Raw genomic sequence first — 17,375 nt, forward strand, 5'->3', positions numbered from 1 at the left:
AGTTACATGAGCCTTCCCATTTTAACAACCCTTCCCCATGCTATATAACTTTCTAACACATTTAATTTTCAGGCTAGAATTTGCAAAGTGTGGTCTCTGCCCATAACTATTTCTTTTAAGGTTGAGCAGGAGCATTTCAGCAATTTTTTAGTACAAGGAAAGTAGAAAATACACTTTCTGCATGCATGCATGCATTTTTTTAACTTCACTAGCTGCAGAACAGCTGATTATAGATATTAAGCAATTTGTAAAGAAATCGCTGTCAGTGAGAAGTATCTCAGAACATTAGAATGAGTTTATCAAGCTATGGTCCATTAAAATCATGCTGTGTGTACACAGTACATTTTGCACAGTCTGTTCACTAAAGGCCTTATTCAGGAAAGCCCTTAAACACGTGCATGACTTTAAGCATGTGCTAAGCCATTTTGTGCTTAAAGTTAAGCATATGTCTAAGTGCATAACTGAACAGAGATGGACTTGCATGTGCTTAAATGCTTTCCTGCGTCAAAGTCTTAGGCCCCAATTCAGCAAAGCACTTAGGTACAACTTAATGTTAAGCACATCCTTAAGCCTCACAGGGTACAGCATCACCACATCTGGGAGGTGTGATTCCCAGCACAGGTGGACAGACTCATGCCAGCTCAGCTTGAGATAATACTCTAAAAATAACAAGGTGGACTTTGTGGCACTGGTGCCATGTCAGGTTAGCCACTCAAGTCCACCCAGTCCTATGGGTTTAAGCTTGAGCAGCAAGCCTGAGCCACCATCTTTACTGCAACATCCATGCTGTTATTTTTAGAATTCTAGCTCAAGCTGAGCTACCACAAATCTGTTCACCTGAGCTCAGAATCACACTTCCCAAATTCACTGTAGACATACCTTTGATTTCAAAGGCATTTAAGCACATGCTTACATGATTTGCTGAATAGGGATGGATTTAAGCATGTGTTTAAAGCTGTTTCTGTTTAAGTGAATCTCAGATTTTAAGATCATACTCATCTAGTCTGATCTCCTGAATATACAAGCACAGAATTTTAACAAGTAACTGTGCCCATAAACTACAGTATCTTTTTTCAGAAAGACCTCCTATTTTGATGCAAAGAGTTCAAATGACAGAAAATGGATCACGTGAGATAAGTTGTTCCAGCGGTGAATTAGAGGAAGAGAGGAAGGATGGTCCAGTGGTTATGGTGCTAGCCTGGGACTTTGGAGACCAGGTTCAGTTCCCTGCTCTACCTCAGACATCCCATGTGACCATGGGCAAGTAACAATCTCTGTGCGCCTGTTCCCCATCTTTAAAATAGGGATAATAGTACTTCCCTCCCCATAAGCAATCTAAGTGCCTAAGAGATACAGAATTACCCTTAGTGTTAAAAATTTGTGTCTGGGTGATACCAGAGGGCACTGTGACCCAAGGGGATTCAGATTGCTTGAGCTCTGAAGCACCCATGGGGTATCCCCAAACATCATCGCCTAACCCACCGCCCCTCCAACCTCAAGGAATATTGGGCCTGACTACTGAAACCCACAAGATGCCCTCTAGCTCTGCGTCATCCTCTCCAGATCCACAAAGACGGAGGAAATCTGCCTCACGCACTTGTACAGACAAAATGGTGTCTGAGCTCGAACACAGCTGGTGGCTGCACTACAACAGGTGGCTGCAGATACCATTGAAATTAAATCTACAGTTTCCACCCTGCAGATCAACATGACTGAGATTCAGAGTGCATGCTCTATCCAGCTTGATGGGAGAAGCTGAAGACAGAACTTCTGAAGTGGAAGATGATTTCAAAGAACTACTAATTACAGGTTCTGAAGAACTGTAATGATATCAAGACTATTAAGACCAAGCTAATTGATCTGGAAAGCCACTCACAATGATGTAACATCAAGATTGTGGGTATGCCTGAGGGAATTGAGAAAGGTAAATCCTCTGAATTTGTCCCTAAACTGCCACGTTGTTGGATCTGCCAGTAGATTTTTGTTTTGATATAGAGTGAGCACACCGGGCCCTTGCCCCCAAGCCAGCTCCAGAAGATTGGCCTAGAACATTGATTGTGAAGTTCTAGAAGTTAACCACTAGGGAGCTTATACTGAAGAAATCCAGATTAAAAAAGGAGATGTTATGGGGAGAACCAGCAATTAAAATACTGCTCTTTCAAGATTATGCCCATGATGTGGTTGCAGTGAGGGTAGCTGTTAACAAAGTGAAACAATTGGCTAGGCGGATGTCCTTGAAGTATATTATTAAATACCTGGCAACACTCCATATTAAGAATGGCAAGAAGATAGCATTATTCAGTTCCCCTCAGAAGGCAGAAAACTATCTCAAAAAATCTACAGACTCCTCCGTCACAAGAAGGGACATGTATGCCAGGATCTGATCTTATGGAATTTATGTATTGCTCTCTCAGATCTGATATGGCTGTTCCAAACAAGTTGATGGGTGCTACTTGATACTGATATGTTAGTTCCTTTAATTTTTTCTCTCTCTCATTGAGATTGAAGAGTTAAAGGGTTATCATCAATTTACTTCCACTGGCCCCTGCTTCCTCTCCCCAGCCTCCCACGCCCAGTTCAGCTCCCCAGGCCCCACTGCCTCTCTCTCCATTGCCCCAGCTGATTCCCTGAGCTCTTCTGCACATCCCAGGCAGGCTAGTCCAGACACATACAAGTAGGTAACTGCAGCTGCCAGCAAGGAAGGAATGAGACTCAGCAGGTTTCCCCGAATCCTCACAGGCAGGGATCTGCGCTGCCAGCCCAGTCTTACTTCCCTACTCTGGGCACCACTTGGCGGGGCTCCCTGCGGGTGCCTTTCCCAGGCACATCCCTTCAGCCGTGCTCAGCCCAGTGGAAATCTGGGGGTCATGTGACCCCGTGTGCCCCCACACACACATCGCCTGTGCTTTAAAGCCTTCATCAGAGGCTGTATCATCTCTTAGACCATCTTCAAAACAAAATGGAGAGAACACAGAGTTTATACTGTGGTGAAGGAAATTAAGGGCTCCACAGTACACTATGCTTCCTGCCTCCGCCCCAGAAACTCAGAATCTTCATTAATCTAAAATATGAAATCAACAAACTTCTGTCCCAACAAGCTGAGTTTGCCTTATTCTGTCTGAAGCAAAGCTACTGGGAATCTGTTGAGAGAGATGGCAAGCTGCTGCATGCAGACTTAAGGAAAAGACTAACAGAAATACGATTGCTGTTATTCACAATAGTAGTAACAAATTATATACAGTACATTCCAATATTAATAAACAATGTCAACAGTTTTATTTAAAAATATGTTTAGCTGAAGAGCGAATCAGTAAAGATGCCCTAGATAACAGTTTTATTGGATTGTCTCTGCCACCGCTCTCTGACTCGCAGAAGGAACTATTAGATGCTCCTCTAGAAATCATGGAACTGGCTCAGGCTATAAAAGAAATGAAGGTTGGAAAGACTCCTGGTGCAGATCAGATCTCGACTGAATTTCACAAAAAGTTCTCTGAAACTTTAATACCTATATTTTTGAATATGTTCAGTGAGGCCAAGAAAGAGCAACCTCTCCTGCCTACTGGAAGAGAAGCTGCAGTTTCAGTTATTCCTAAACCTGGGGAAGACCTTGAACTATGTAGTAATTACAGGCCAGTTTCTTTAATCAATTGTGACACTCAGATTTTAGCTAAAGTTTACACATAAATCAGGTGTGTTTCCTTCATAATAGACCTGGCTCAGATAATTTGCATCAACTGATTGATATTATTGCTGCTTTGAGAGAGTCTGAGGAACCCTTAGCTGGCATTTCTTCAAATGCCAAAAAGGCTTTTGACCGCATAGCCTGCGACTATCTTTTGCATGTGTTAGCAAAATTTGGGTTTGATAAAGAATGTATTGCTTGGATTAAGGTTTTATACTCTAACCCAACTTTTAGGGTAGTTACTAATAGTATTATTTCCACCCCATTTCCATTTCAGCGAGGTATGAGGCAAGGCTGCCCCCTTTCACTTCTTCTGTTTGATTTAGCTCTAGAAACTTTGACTGTTGCCATCAGAGTAAATCAACATATTCATGGTATCAGGGTGGTCCAAACCAAGCACAAAATTACTCTCTATGTGAATGCCGTATTTATATCTAAGCCCAAGGCTACCATTCCTAACCTACTAACCACTATTAATAAAGTTGAACTCCTCTCAGGATATAAAATTAATTGGGGGTAAATCAGAAATCTTAGGAATTAACCAATATGCCCACAAAGGCCTTTTCTCAAATTGGGACTTTCAATGGCATTTCTTTTACATGAAATATTTAGGAATACTGATTCCCAAAGATATTCAGGACATCCAATAACTAAGCGATCAGTTTGCAGACACCTAGAAGATAATAAGATGATAAGTAACAGACAGCATGGATTTGTCAAGAACAAATCGTGTCAAACCAACTTATTAGCTTTCTTTGACAGGGTGACAAGCCTTGTAGAGAGGGGGGGAAGCAGTAGATGTGGTATATCTTGACTTTAGTAAGGCTTTTGATACTGTCTCATGAACAAACTAGGGAAATACAACTTAGATGTAGCTACTATAAGGTGGGTGCATAACTTGTTGGAAAACCATTCCCAGAGAGTAGTTATGAGTGGTTTACAGTCAGGCTGAAAGGACAGATCGAGTGGGGTCCCACAGGGATCAGTTCTGGGTCCAGTTCTGTTCAATATCTTCATCAATTACTTAATGACATAAAGAACAGACTTATGAAGTTTGCACACGATACCAACATGAAAGGGGTTGCAAGTGCTTTTGAGGATAGGATTAAAATTCAAAATGATCTGGACAAACTGGAGAAATTGTATAAAGTAAATGGGATGAAATTAATTAAGGACAAATGCAAAGTACTCCACATAGGAAGAAACAATCATTCAAAATGGGAAATGACTGCTTAGGAAGGAGTACTGCAGAAAAGGATCTGGGAAGTAATAGTGGATCACAAGCTAAATATGAGTGAACAGTGTAACACTGTTGCAAAAAAAAGCAAACATCATTCTGTGATGTATTAGCAGGAGTGTTGTAAGCAAGACATGAGAAGTAATTCTTCTGCTCTATTCTGCGCTGATTAGGCCTCAACTGGAGTATAGTGTCCAGCTCTGCATGCCACACTTCAAGGACAAACTGGAAAGAGTCCAAAGGAGAGCAAAAAAACGATTAAAGGGATAAAAACCGTGACCTATGAGGGGAAGATTGAAAAAACTGGGTTTATTTAGTCTGGAGACGAGAAGACAGAGGGGACACGATAACAATTTTCAAGTACATAAAAGGTTGTTACGAGGAGTGGGGAGAAAAATTGTTCTCCTTAACCTCTGAGGATAGGACAAGAAGCAATGGGTTTAAATTGCAGCAAGGGAGGTTTAGGTTGGACATGAGGAAAAACTTCCGAGCTGTCAGGCTGGTTAAGCACTGGAATAAATTACCTAGGGAGGTTGTGCAATCTCCATCATTGGAGACTGTTAAGAGCAGGTTAGATAAACACCTTTCAGGAATGGTTTAGACAATACTTAGTCCTGCCATGAGTGCAGGGGACTGGACTAGAGGACCTCTTGAGGTCCCTTCCAGTCCTATGATTCTATAATTCATTGAAATGCAGTTGCACAAGTCATTCCTTGACTTCTGAGTGCATAGCTGTACAACTTTAGTGCTCCTTTACTGTTCTTTCTTGATGCGGCATAGATAAACTTTGCAAAAAGAATGCTTACTGTAGTCTATAAAAGCGAAGCTGCGAGGGATCATTAAAAAATGTTTACCTGAACTGTAGGATTAAACCGTTATAGTTCACTTATCCAAGATTTTCAATTTCCCATATAAACAGACAATTTTGTAAAACATTGCAAATCAAAGTGTCTTGACATTCAAAATATGTTTTAAAATAAGTTATAGCTAAAGAAGGTTATTTATTGAATTATTTCTAAAAACAATTTACCACAAAATGTGACAAGAACAGAACATCACATTTTATGCCTCACTGATAAAAGTCTGAATCCTTATTGTCATGGAATCAGTAGACTTCTCTGTTAGCTTCATCTCCATGGTAATAACAGTGTAAAATAGCACTTGGAAATTATAGGTAAGGACTAAGGAGAACAACAATGGGATAAAAAGAATGACCCGTAGCATGAGATTTTCAGAAATATACACATACATAATAACCTTATATTTTTAGAATAACCATTAGAGTAGAAATTATTGTGATTTTTCTAGTTTAGAAGTACAACTGATAGTAATTCAAATAAAAGATTCTCTCATATGCTGATGTTACAATTTTATAACACTGGATATAGGATTAGTATAAAACAGAATAAATGCTACTCTAGTATTATATGTAAACAATGGTTCAGAACGTGTAGACTTTTAGGATTTCAATCCATTACCAATTCCATTTTATTTAATTCCAAATATTCTGCAACATAATTGGAGAAGCTTGTTTAACCATCTCATTTTTACCTACTGTAAGTGATAAAAATACTGTTTGAGTAAAAGTGATATGATGTTTAAAATATAATCATACAGCAAACAAATGGAGCTTTCATTCACCAGCTGTTTCCCAGCCTGTAATAAATTCCACTTGCAAAACAGACCTTTTCTGCTGTAAACTACATTTTAATGGGCCGCACATCTTCATACAATTCTATACATTTGAATATGATAAAGACTGCAAGTGTTACATCACCCAATGCCATATTTAAAACCATCTTCCCCACACCAGTTTTGTTTTGTTTTTTTTAAACTAAACTGGATTAACTGGATTTACTAGGTTGAATGTAGGTTAAATCCAGGCCAAAGAGTGATTTATAATCACATGGGCTAAATGTAATTACAAATCACATGCAGTTTCCAGAAAGCTACTGTAACTAAAGTCACTGTTTTAATAAACAAATTATGATTAATCTAGAAATATGAAATTAACCTGGGCTTGTATCCACTTCATGGAGATCAAGAAGAATAGAATTCAGAGTCTTCTATTCCAAAAAGGTTTCTTCAGTACAGAATAATTGCCAGTAGTATTAGCAGGGATTATAATTTCTTTAAATCATCCATTAGGAGGCAAAATTGTACATAAACAGTAGTCTGTACATGAAGGAACAGAGGTTTTGGGTTTGGGTTATTTTTTTCAAAAATTCCAGCACCCCTGTTTGCAAGAGCAATTTGAGCCCAGAATTAAATGGGTTGTGCAATTTGCAATTACAATTAAAATGTGGGCACAACTCAGAGTACTTGCATCTGTACCTACTTAATTGCAGAGATAGTTAAATCTATAAGTACTTGGACTTGTGCTCACAACTGACACATGAAGATATGGAAGCTGAACTCTTTAAAAGTTGTAGCTCTAGATACTAATTACAGTCAGAGCATTTGGGGTCCATTCAAACTGCTGAACAAACATCTCAAATATGATTTTGACACACACCAACTAGCAATTGGTAGCTATAACCAACTAACGCCAAAGGCAAAACATAAAATACCTTATGGTTACTGGAGTAAAGAGAAGCATTGTGGTAACGTTGTCCAAAAATGCAGAAAGAATTGCAGCAATAAGACACAGAATGATAATCATGGCCCACACTCTGCCTCTAGACAGTTGGTAAGCCTAATAAAACCAAACAAATAGCAATGGCATAAAGGCATGGAACATATCAGTTTCATTTTCAGAAATGACCAATGAACAACTTTATAAAAGACGGTGCAACAATGTCTGGGGAACATTTGTTATACTAGGAGTCTGGTGGCACCTTAAAGACTAACAGATTTATTTGGGCATAAGCTTTCGTGGGTAAAAAACCCACTTCTTCAGATGCATGGAGTGAAATTTTTGTGGTTACAGACTAACACGGCTACCCCCTGATATTTTTTATACTAGTCACCTCTTTAGGGCCTGCCATCCAAGGATTTCAGTATGCTTTTCAAACATTAATTAATTTAGCTACAAACTACTCTAGGGAGGTAGGAAAATATTTCTGTTTTACAGATGAGGAAATAGGTACAGAAAGAGTAAGTGATTTGCTAAAGGTACACAGGGAATCTGTGGCAGAACCAGGAAGAGAATCCAGGTTTCCTGTTTTCTCTTGCTTTAACTTCAAATCCTGCATTCCTGCTTTAATATTCATATGGAAATTCACTCCCTTGAATACAATCTAAGTAAACAAGCTTTACACAGGAAATTATGTATGGGATGACTGAGTACTGAATTTATTCTCCCAACCCATGGGCTGTGCACCCCATGCTCCCATTCTGTTCACATAGAATAACAGCTGAGTCTTTGGTTCAACCCTTACACAAAGGTCTGTGGCCGTTAATCATATATAAACATAAACTCAGTGGCCCAACCCCACCTCCTCTCTTCTGTCCTCTGGACTGGACACGGTCGAGTATGCATGTAGCCCAGCTCCATTGCACACAGTCAATAGGAGGTCAATGGGACTTAGGGTGATCGGATAGCAAGTGTGAAAAATTGGGACAAGGGATGGGAGGTAACAGGTGCCTATATAAGACAAAGCCCCAAATATAGTGACTGTCCCTATAAAATCAGGACATCTGGTCACCCTAATGGGGCTACTCACATGCTTAAAATTATGCATGTGCTTAAGTACCCTACTGAATCAGGGTCTGTGGCCTTAACTTATAAAAATATCATTTCTTAAAATGCTTTCTCAACACTTAGCTTCTTAAAAAATTAAAAATTGACCACTATACTTTGTAGTATGACAAATGTAAATTGTCCTTACATAAATGTTTTTAAATGTAGCATTTAGTCTAATAGTTTTGACTAAACAGCAGTTTTATTAGTTCAATAAATATGTAAGAGTGCTGCAGTAATATAAATACAGTATTCTAAAGAATTTAAATGCAAGATGTCACAATAAACCTACCTTTACTGCACAGTAATCAAAAAATCCAGTTTCTGAAAATATGGCCACTAAAAGCATCTACAGAAAAAGAAAGAAATAAGGATGGAATTATTTACATAAAAAAGTGAATGGTTTGGTTTGTTGCTTTAACCAGGAGTCCTGCATCTCTGCCACAATTTTGGTCCTGTTTTTGGAGAGGACATCAGCCATAAATCAGGGTGCCACGCATCAGAAGTCAGATTTCTATTACTGGCATTTATGGTAAAATTTACATCTGTGCAGTAGGGCCGTGGTCCTATTCAGAATGACAGGGGTGCATAGACCTTGTGCAGGCCTCCCTAGAGGTGTGAATTTCACTCCTAATTACTTGGTAGGCACCACACGTTACAAATATCTCTGCCCTTCTCGCTAATCAAAAGTGGTCATTAGTTTACAATTGTTTTCTTCAGCAATGCTCTATAGAGTCTAGAAGACATCAACTCCCTAAGATTATTTAAATTTTTCCATATTTCTGGGAGATTGCCTGGTCCCCCAGTCTTTTTGGATGCAGAAAGTCATTAAAATTCATAGATGGCAACAGATGTAGATGGCACTGGATTTTGTCTATTTATGATACCTTAGCATATTTCAGTCAAAAAGGGACAACATAGATTAACAGGAGTAGAGGTGGACAAATAATTGATATATTATTATAGTCTAGCCAGGTATATGCTTTTGTCCAATTGCTCATTCAGGCTCACAACAGAACACTGATTAGGACAAAGGAAATCACTTTCTCTAGTCAAGTATGTTTGAGGAAGGTTTAGTGTAAATAAAATAAACAAGTGGAATGAGAGTGATAATGCTTTCCAAAGTTTGTCTCTTTCACCAACAGAAGTTGGCCCAATTAAATGTATTACCCATCTTGTCTTAGTGATAACACTTGGCACGTATGCAGGCTTTTTCACTTATAGATCTCAAAAATCCTTTCAATGGGAGGTGTATTATCACTAGAGATGGGCAAAAAAAAATGGATTAATAGTTTATTTGCCCCAAAATGCAGTTTTGGTTGATCCAAAAATATTTGTGACTTTCTCACAAAGACACAAATGTTTTTCAGGAGCTAGGGTGTTCTCCTGCAATGTGGAACACCCAATTTCAAAACCCTATTCACATCAGGCAGAGAGGGGAATTGAACCTGTGTCTCTAAAATCCAAGGTGAGCGCCCTAAACTCTGGGCTAAAGGATATTAGGAGAACTCCTCCTCCAGCTCTTGTCCTTTAAAATGCTCATTCTGGGGACAAATTCACCAATATTTTTGTGCGATTTTCCTATTCATTTTGGATCAAATCATTTTTTTTCAATTTTTCAGAGCTGCCAGCTAACCAAAAAATGCCGTGAAGAAGAACTCTGATCTTCTTCTGACCCGAAGAAGAGTTCTGTGCAAGCTCAAAAGTTTGTCTCTCGCACCAACAGAAGTTGGTCCAATAAAAGAAATGTTATTCCATCTTGACTCAGCAAATCAAAAAATCAGTTATTTATACAGTTTTAGTTACCACTCCATTTTATGAGGGGAAGAAACAGAGACCAACATTTTCCAAAGTGCCTCATTTTCTCCAAGTTTTTGAGTGCCTCCAGTTTTTAAACACTCAAAAGAAGCCAAATTTTCAACATAGCAACTCTCAGTTAAAAGGATGTTAACAAATAAAAAGAAATGGCTAGACATCAACTACAATTATTCCAGCACTTTTAGAGCAAAAGTTACATTTTAATTACCATTCCAAACAACAGCGCCAGAGTTTCATAATCAATCCACTCCACCACTTTGACCATGCTTGGTCTCTGCAAATCAAACAATAAAATTATCAGTTAATCCTATGGATCACCTAACTAGTGATTAGTTATGGAACTGAAAATTCCACTTAATTAGTGCACTATTTAAATAAACTGTGATACAAATTAATTAGTGTTTCTGCAATGTACCCAAAGGGGGTTCTTTTCTATTATCTCTGGAAAATGCTGACAGTCTGAATGGCTCATTATCTAGCACCTACATTTGGTTTTTAGTTTGTTTGTTTCTCTTGTACAGAAATAAATGAAAACTGGTTTATAGACTTCACTTCACTTTACTTTCTGCTAACAGAATAGGACAATTCAGGTTCACCTGTGGACAAATTGGGAGGGAATTCAGAGAAAAGTAGTCACAAGGATAAGTGCAAAGAGTGAAAGAACTACTAAGTCATATACGGTACTTTTGCTAATTGTCAATTAAGGAGCCTGGAAGAAGATAAAAATATTTATCCCCCTGAGGGAGTGTTATCATCTATGGTGTCCCCAAGGCAGTATAATCAGTAGATATGTTTGTTTAGGCTCTATGGGAAACCTAATATAGCTGAACATGACAAAAATGTGAGGGATAAAGATATCAGTTTTCGGACAGAGCCAAGGAGCTCTGGTATACTTTACGACATTAATTTTTTTCCCAGGTGAGGGTACTGTGATCTCTTCTTGCTATTTTGAAAAAAAACAGCTTTATGGTTTTAAGGGATTTATTACAAACTAATTAAAGCAAACTTGAAATTAAGTAAACTTCTAACTAAAACTATTACATCTTTTACTGAACTATTTAAGGATTGAACAGCTCAATTGTCAAATCAAAATTATAATTGGAATTGAACTAATAAATCAAGAAATTGAGACTAATGGAATGGAATCAAGAACTGACCAGATCATAGAATGAAAACAGTTAAGACTTAAATCATGGAGTTAATATAACACATGATCTATTCTTGTACAAACTTAAGGTGTCATAGTCTGCTTTTAAGCTCCTGAACCAGTTACCAGACTTCTTTAAAGTTGCCACTTACTGAATGACTTCCACCTTGTCTTTCTACAGTTAACTCTTTCCTCACCTAATCTCCCTCTCTCTGACACAAAGTGATCAACAACCCATAATTTCCATTTTGGGGGCAGAAACTCTTTTATAACCCAATGGGACATGAAGCAATTAAGTTAGGATTTACTTCAAATTTAGAATAAGCACTCGCTATTTCTTTGACATACACATACACGTTCTCTTGTTCATACTTTTGAAACGTTTGGAGAAAAAGCATCCTTGCCAGGCAGATTAAAAAGGGGAACAAAACTGAAAAACGTTACTTAGGCCATGTCTACACTACAGATCTTAGAGCGGCACAGCTGTACCGCTGCAGCTGCACCACTGGAAGGTCCTCCATGTAGCCGTTCTATGCCAACGAGCAGTGGTAGCTATGTCGGTGGAAGAGTGTCTCCAGATGACATAGTGTTATCCACACCGGCACTTTTGTAGGTGAAACTTATGTCAATCGGGAGGTGTTTTTTCCACAGCCCTGTCCGACAAAAGTTTTACTGACAAAACTGCTAGTGTAGACATAGCCTTAGAGGAAAAAAATTGATTCTTTAGCTTGCTGATCTTTGGAGCATCAGCATCAAGACTGCAGAACAGGGACCAGGTGACGTCATCTCTGGTCTCAGTATCTTTCATTAGCTGGTGGGCTTCCTTGGGCACTTGGCTGGTCAGATGTTGTCATGGTCTCCTCCTTCCTGGAAGGAGGAGAGGCAGCCCTTCTTGGTGTTGTGATGGCCCAGGAAGGATCACACCTTCTTGGGGGCACCTAGACCTTTAAGGTTGTGATTCTACCTTGCTCCATTCAACATCACCACCCTGGAGAGCTTCCAAGCCAATCAGATGTTACAAGCTTCATAGCCCAATAATATGGTCCAATCAGAGTTGAGGGATAGGCAGGTTGACCTTTTTTTTTAATCTGGGAAGCACTAACTCTTAGTGGCAATATACGTCACTGAACCACAGGAACAGATCCTTCCAAGAATATGAAAAACATGGAATCAGTAGGAGATGACTCCACAGGACCCCCTCCTCTGGGGGGATAGAGATGGCCAAACTCCTCTAATCTTCTGTATATTCTGGATGCGTTCAGTAACCTAATGGCCTATATGGTCTCTTACATCACTCATACTTCCAGCCAAACCTTCATTCTCTCAGTACTTTTGAAGATATAAGGGATTATTACTGGTAAAAAATGGGGAACTATGGGATTTGCATAGACTGATGGAGTAAAAGATCATCCCTTAGCAAAAGTGCTATCTCCAGCACTATTACTATAGACCTTACATAAACAAGAAAAATTAAGAGTTTGAAGAACCTAAGAAAACTGAAGGTTAAACTAGGCCTCACCTAGGTCCATTTACATCACACAGTATTAGAGTAAATCTGAATTAAGATGAAAATGGTTGCATTCAAGTTCCTGCAAAATCAGAATATCATACCATTAAGTTGGCCTTGCTTGCTTTTTTCCCATCTGGAGCCAAGCCTGCATCTCTCTTTCATGGCCCCAAGAACAGGAATTCACAGAGTACACAAATACTGTTCTTGCAGCATTTTAAGTCCCATAAAGGCTGCTGCACCATGGGACCATTTTCACAGGGATAAGTATGTGGGGATTTATGATACAATACACAGTAATAAACTGAATACTTGAAATGTTGCAACTTACCTCACCAACCACAGCTAATGCAGCTAGAGCTGCCAAGGAGCCCAACATTGCCGCTAGGGTTCTGTGAACAATCTGTAACAAAAGACAAGACGTTACTGAAGACTATTTTAAATCTGTTTAGGCCTCCTCTACACCTAAAAAATATGTCAACCTAGCTACGTCACACTGGAATGGGTTACCTAGTGGAATCTCCATCCTTAGAGGTTTTTAAGGCTCGGCTTGACAAAGCCCTAGCTGGGATGATTTAGTTGGGGTTGGTCCTGCTTTGACCAGGGGACTGGACTAGATGAGCTTCTGAGGTCCCTTCCAACCCTAATCTTCTATGCTTCTATGATTCATGGGTGTGAAAAATTCACAGCCCTGATAGACAGGGTTAAGCCAATATAAGCTCTGGTATAGACATTGCTAGGTCAACAAGAATTATTTCATCAGCACTAGCCTCTTGACGGGACGGATTTATTATAGCAACAGGAAACCCCTTCTGTGATTGTAGCAAGGGTCTACACTACAGCAGAACAGCTGTGGCGCCACTGCTGGGCCACCGTCACACCTGTAGTGTAGACACAGCCTTATTCTGAAAGCAAATAAAACACCCTTGACTTCTTTCTGCTTTTGCAACTTACTGCCCCATCCCCATCTCATTCTCCACTATAACTGACAGGAGGAGAACAATTCCATTTCACTGCGATATCTGACATTTGTTTTGCAGTGGAACAAAAACGTAGCTGACTGTGGATGGGTGGTATTTTCCTGGGATGTGAGAGACCCAGGTTAAAGTCCCTGTTCTGCCTGATTCGGAGCAGAGTTTTTCACTCCAAATCAGGAACTCAAACCTAGGTTTCCTACCTCTCAGGCCAGGATCCTAACCACCCAGCTATACACACAGACACACACATTCACTCTCATCCAAAAACTTTCCTAACAGAAGTTTCATGGAAACATCTGCATCTCTACAAACTACTCCAGCCTCAGCAAAACAGCATATTTCGGTGAAAACATTCCAACCAACTCTATTCTCCACTCCTTAGCTCCTTGAATGAGTCATATATAACAGCTGGCCTACCTTCCCCTCTAATTGCCCACTGGATCTCCTCCAAATCATTTTGCTATCTTCACTCTTTTGAATCTGCTTTCAGCAGTGTGTACATAGATCTCTGCCTGGCACAGCCTCAGGGGCTCTTCTCCATCCTCATTATCTTTGAATTTTCTGTAAATCCCTGTTGCAGGACCCTCTCTCTCTCTTTCCTGCCCTTGCTTCTGAAGCTCTACATCCTGCTGGTTTTCTTTTTACCTCTCAGGTCACTCTTTCAGCATCTTCTCTAGTAGTTACTTCTCCTTCCCTCTCTGGCAATGTCTTACAAGACTCTGTCCTAAATCCTCTCTTCACTTCTCTTCCCTCTACTCCTTACACCATCTGCTCAGATAGTTTCAGTTACCATATCCTCCTTTCAGTTCCTATGGCAAAGGGCAGGTTCATGCACCAGTTATCTCCTGTAATAGTTACTGCAACCTCCTTTATTCTGGTCTTCCCGTTTCATTGCTCCCAGGATAGCAGAACCGGGGGAGGAAGGTGGTGGGCATAGCATTCCCACAATAGAAGTATTGTGGGGGCAGATCTATGTTTCCATCCCTGCAGTTTATTCTTCAGCAAGTTCAAGCTCAAGCCATGCTCCATTGCTGCTGGACGGAAGTGAGAGCAGGACCCAGAGGGGCTGGAGTAGCTGCTATGGCACCCAGGAGCAAGCCAAGGAACAGAGTGACCAGGCCAAGCCTCACTAGCTCCCCTTGCTCCACATGTAGGTAACCTACCCCTACTGTCATCCTATCCCTGATACCCAACTGTCCCGAGAGGCTGAATGGGAGTGGGTGTGCAGGGCCACATGGGGATGGGGAAGCTGAGTGGGAGAGCAGAACCACATGGGGCTGGGGGGTGCAGGACCACTTTGGGACAGGGCAGATGCACCTGACTGAATGGGAGAGGCTAGGGGTCATTCAGGGTCTACATGGGGCAGGTTCCCCAACTCCCTAACAGTCCCTGCCTCTCCCACCCTCCCTCCAAAAAAAACCTGTTCCATACTTCTCCCACCCTTAGCCAACAACCCTCCAAGTTCACACCCAGGCTCCTTCCTAGCAATTACTTCCCTCTTCTGCAGCTCCTCCATTACTCCTGGTAACCCCCAAGCCTTTGCACTGCTTCTGAGGGGTGCGGGAAATACAGTTATGTAATGTAGTTTAAATGAATTATTACTCAAAGTTCTGTATTAATATGCCTAGTAAGAAATCTATTTGTCGAAAAACATTTCCTGAATCTTGTTTGATATCTGTATTGTTACAGGCATACTGTTCACAGCTATTTTGAAATAAATTACCAAAATAACTGAAACTGGTGTGATTATATTGTGTTATTTTGATAAATAAAATATGCAGATTTTTGCAGAATTTTAAAATAGTGTGCAGAATTTTTAAATTTTTGGCACAGATTTCTCCTAGGAGTAATTTAGGTTTCACTGTGCACCTTTGCCTCCCTATTCAAATTGTGCTTCCACTGCCTCTGCATTGCCCTCTAGTCTATCTGAAACCAGCAGCCAAAAGCATTTTCCTTTCCCACTGCTTAGACCATGTCACTCCCCTTCACTGGCCTTCTGTAACAGTAGTCTTCAATACCCATCGTATAGACTTTCAGATAACTATCAAACACACATGGCCTACCATGTCTTAGACTTTGAGAATGTTATCCCATTTTGACCTGATTGACTAGACTGATTATTTTGAAATTCAGGACCCTGAGAATGTTCTGGTATGGAAGTAGAAATTGATGATGGGGTTTGGTGTTTTCTTTGATTCAGCCTTGTTTATTTATAAGGCATATACAAAATCCTGCTTCTCCAAGTGCAGGAAGAACAAATAATAGTGGATAACTTCTTTGCTTACAGCCCCAAGCCTCTTTAGCCAGCATCTAACCCAGAAGCCCTCTCTCTTTCACTTCTTCCAGGGTCATACACTGTGCTTGTCCAGGCTGTCCCTCTGTCTCACCCAGTCTGCCTTCCTTCTCCTCTTTCTTTCTCACACACACGCATGCACACACAGTTCCATTATTCAGAGCCCCAATCCCTGCATTTTAAAATCCTTGGGTTACATGATTTAGCCTTTACTCAGTGTTTCTATGTGCCTGGCTTTGGGTGCTGCTGTCTTGTTTCAGCTACCTAAGTACAATAGTTTCTTTATATTTATTCTGAATGGAAGGCAGAAGCCACAGCCACACCTGACCCATAACAATGTTTAGTTCAATCCATAACAAATACAATATTTTGAAATACATTGCACTTTCAAAGCATCTTTCATCCAAGGTTTTCAAAGCACTTTTACAGACTTTAGACCTGTTAACAGTGTTATTATATTATTATAAACTGTATCCAATTTACAGATAAACAGGCACAGATCTGCTAAGTGCCATGTCCAAAATCTCAAAATAGATCAGTTGCAGAGCTGAAAAATAGGACCCCAGTGTCTTCTTTGGAGCACTAGACAACAACTCCACAAATGGTCTTGTAATAATGCAATAAGAATACATTAGGAAAACACTCATTGAAAGAAATAGTCACCATGTGTCTAATGATTTTATTGCACCGATTAAATATTTAAAGAGGAAATATTAAGATAAAATATGTCCTAATAAAAAGTGTGGGTTTTTTTTACTCCCAAAGCTGGTTGACAATTATTTAATCTACAATGTCTAGAAGACTGGGAATAATTAAGAAAGGGATAGATAACAGGACAGAAAATATCATGTTGCCTCTATATAAATCCATCCACATCTTGAATACTGTGTGCAGATGTGGTTGCCCCATCTCAAAAAAACATATATTGAAACTGGAAAAGGTTCAGAAAAGGGTAACAAAAATGAGTAGGGGTATGGAACGGCTTCCGTAAGAGGAGAGATTAATAAGACAGACTTTTCAGCTTGGAAAAGA

The 17,375-nt window shown here is 39.9% G+C and overlaps 1 protein-coding gene across 1 annotated transcript in view; it reads right to left on the bottom strand.

The window, feature by feature from the left end:
* Window positions 1-17,375, bottom strand: part of OCA2 (OCA2 melanosomal transmembrane protein) — a 283,495-nt gene that overhangs the window by 167,673 nt on the left and 98,447 nt on the right. The window contains exons 9-12 of the mRNA XM_073327707.2: window positions 13,405-13,476; window positions 10,628-10,693; window positions 8,894-8,950; window positions 7,490-7,614 (exon numbers count right to left, since the gene is read on the bottom strand). Of these exons, the coding sequence (XP_073183808.2) occupies window positions 7,490-7,614; window positions 8,894-8,950; window positions 10,628-10,693; window positions 13,405-13,476 (320 nt within the window). The remainder of the gene's footprint in view (window positions 1-7,489; window positions 7,615-8,893; window positions 8,951-10,627; window positions 10,694-13,404; window positions 13,477-17,375) is intronic.

This window comes from Lepidochelys kempii, chromosome 1 (genome assembly GCF_965140285.1).
Source record: "Lepidochelys kempii isolate rLepKem1 chromosome 1, rLepKem1.hap1, whole genome shotgun sequence".
Lineage (NCBI taxonomy): Eukaryota > Metazoa > Chordata > Testudines > Cheloniidae > Lepidochelys > Lepidochelys kempii.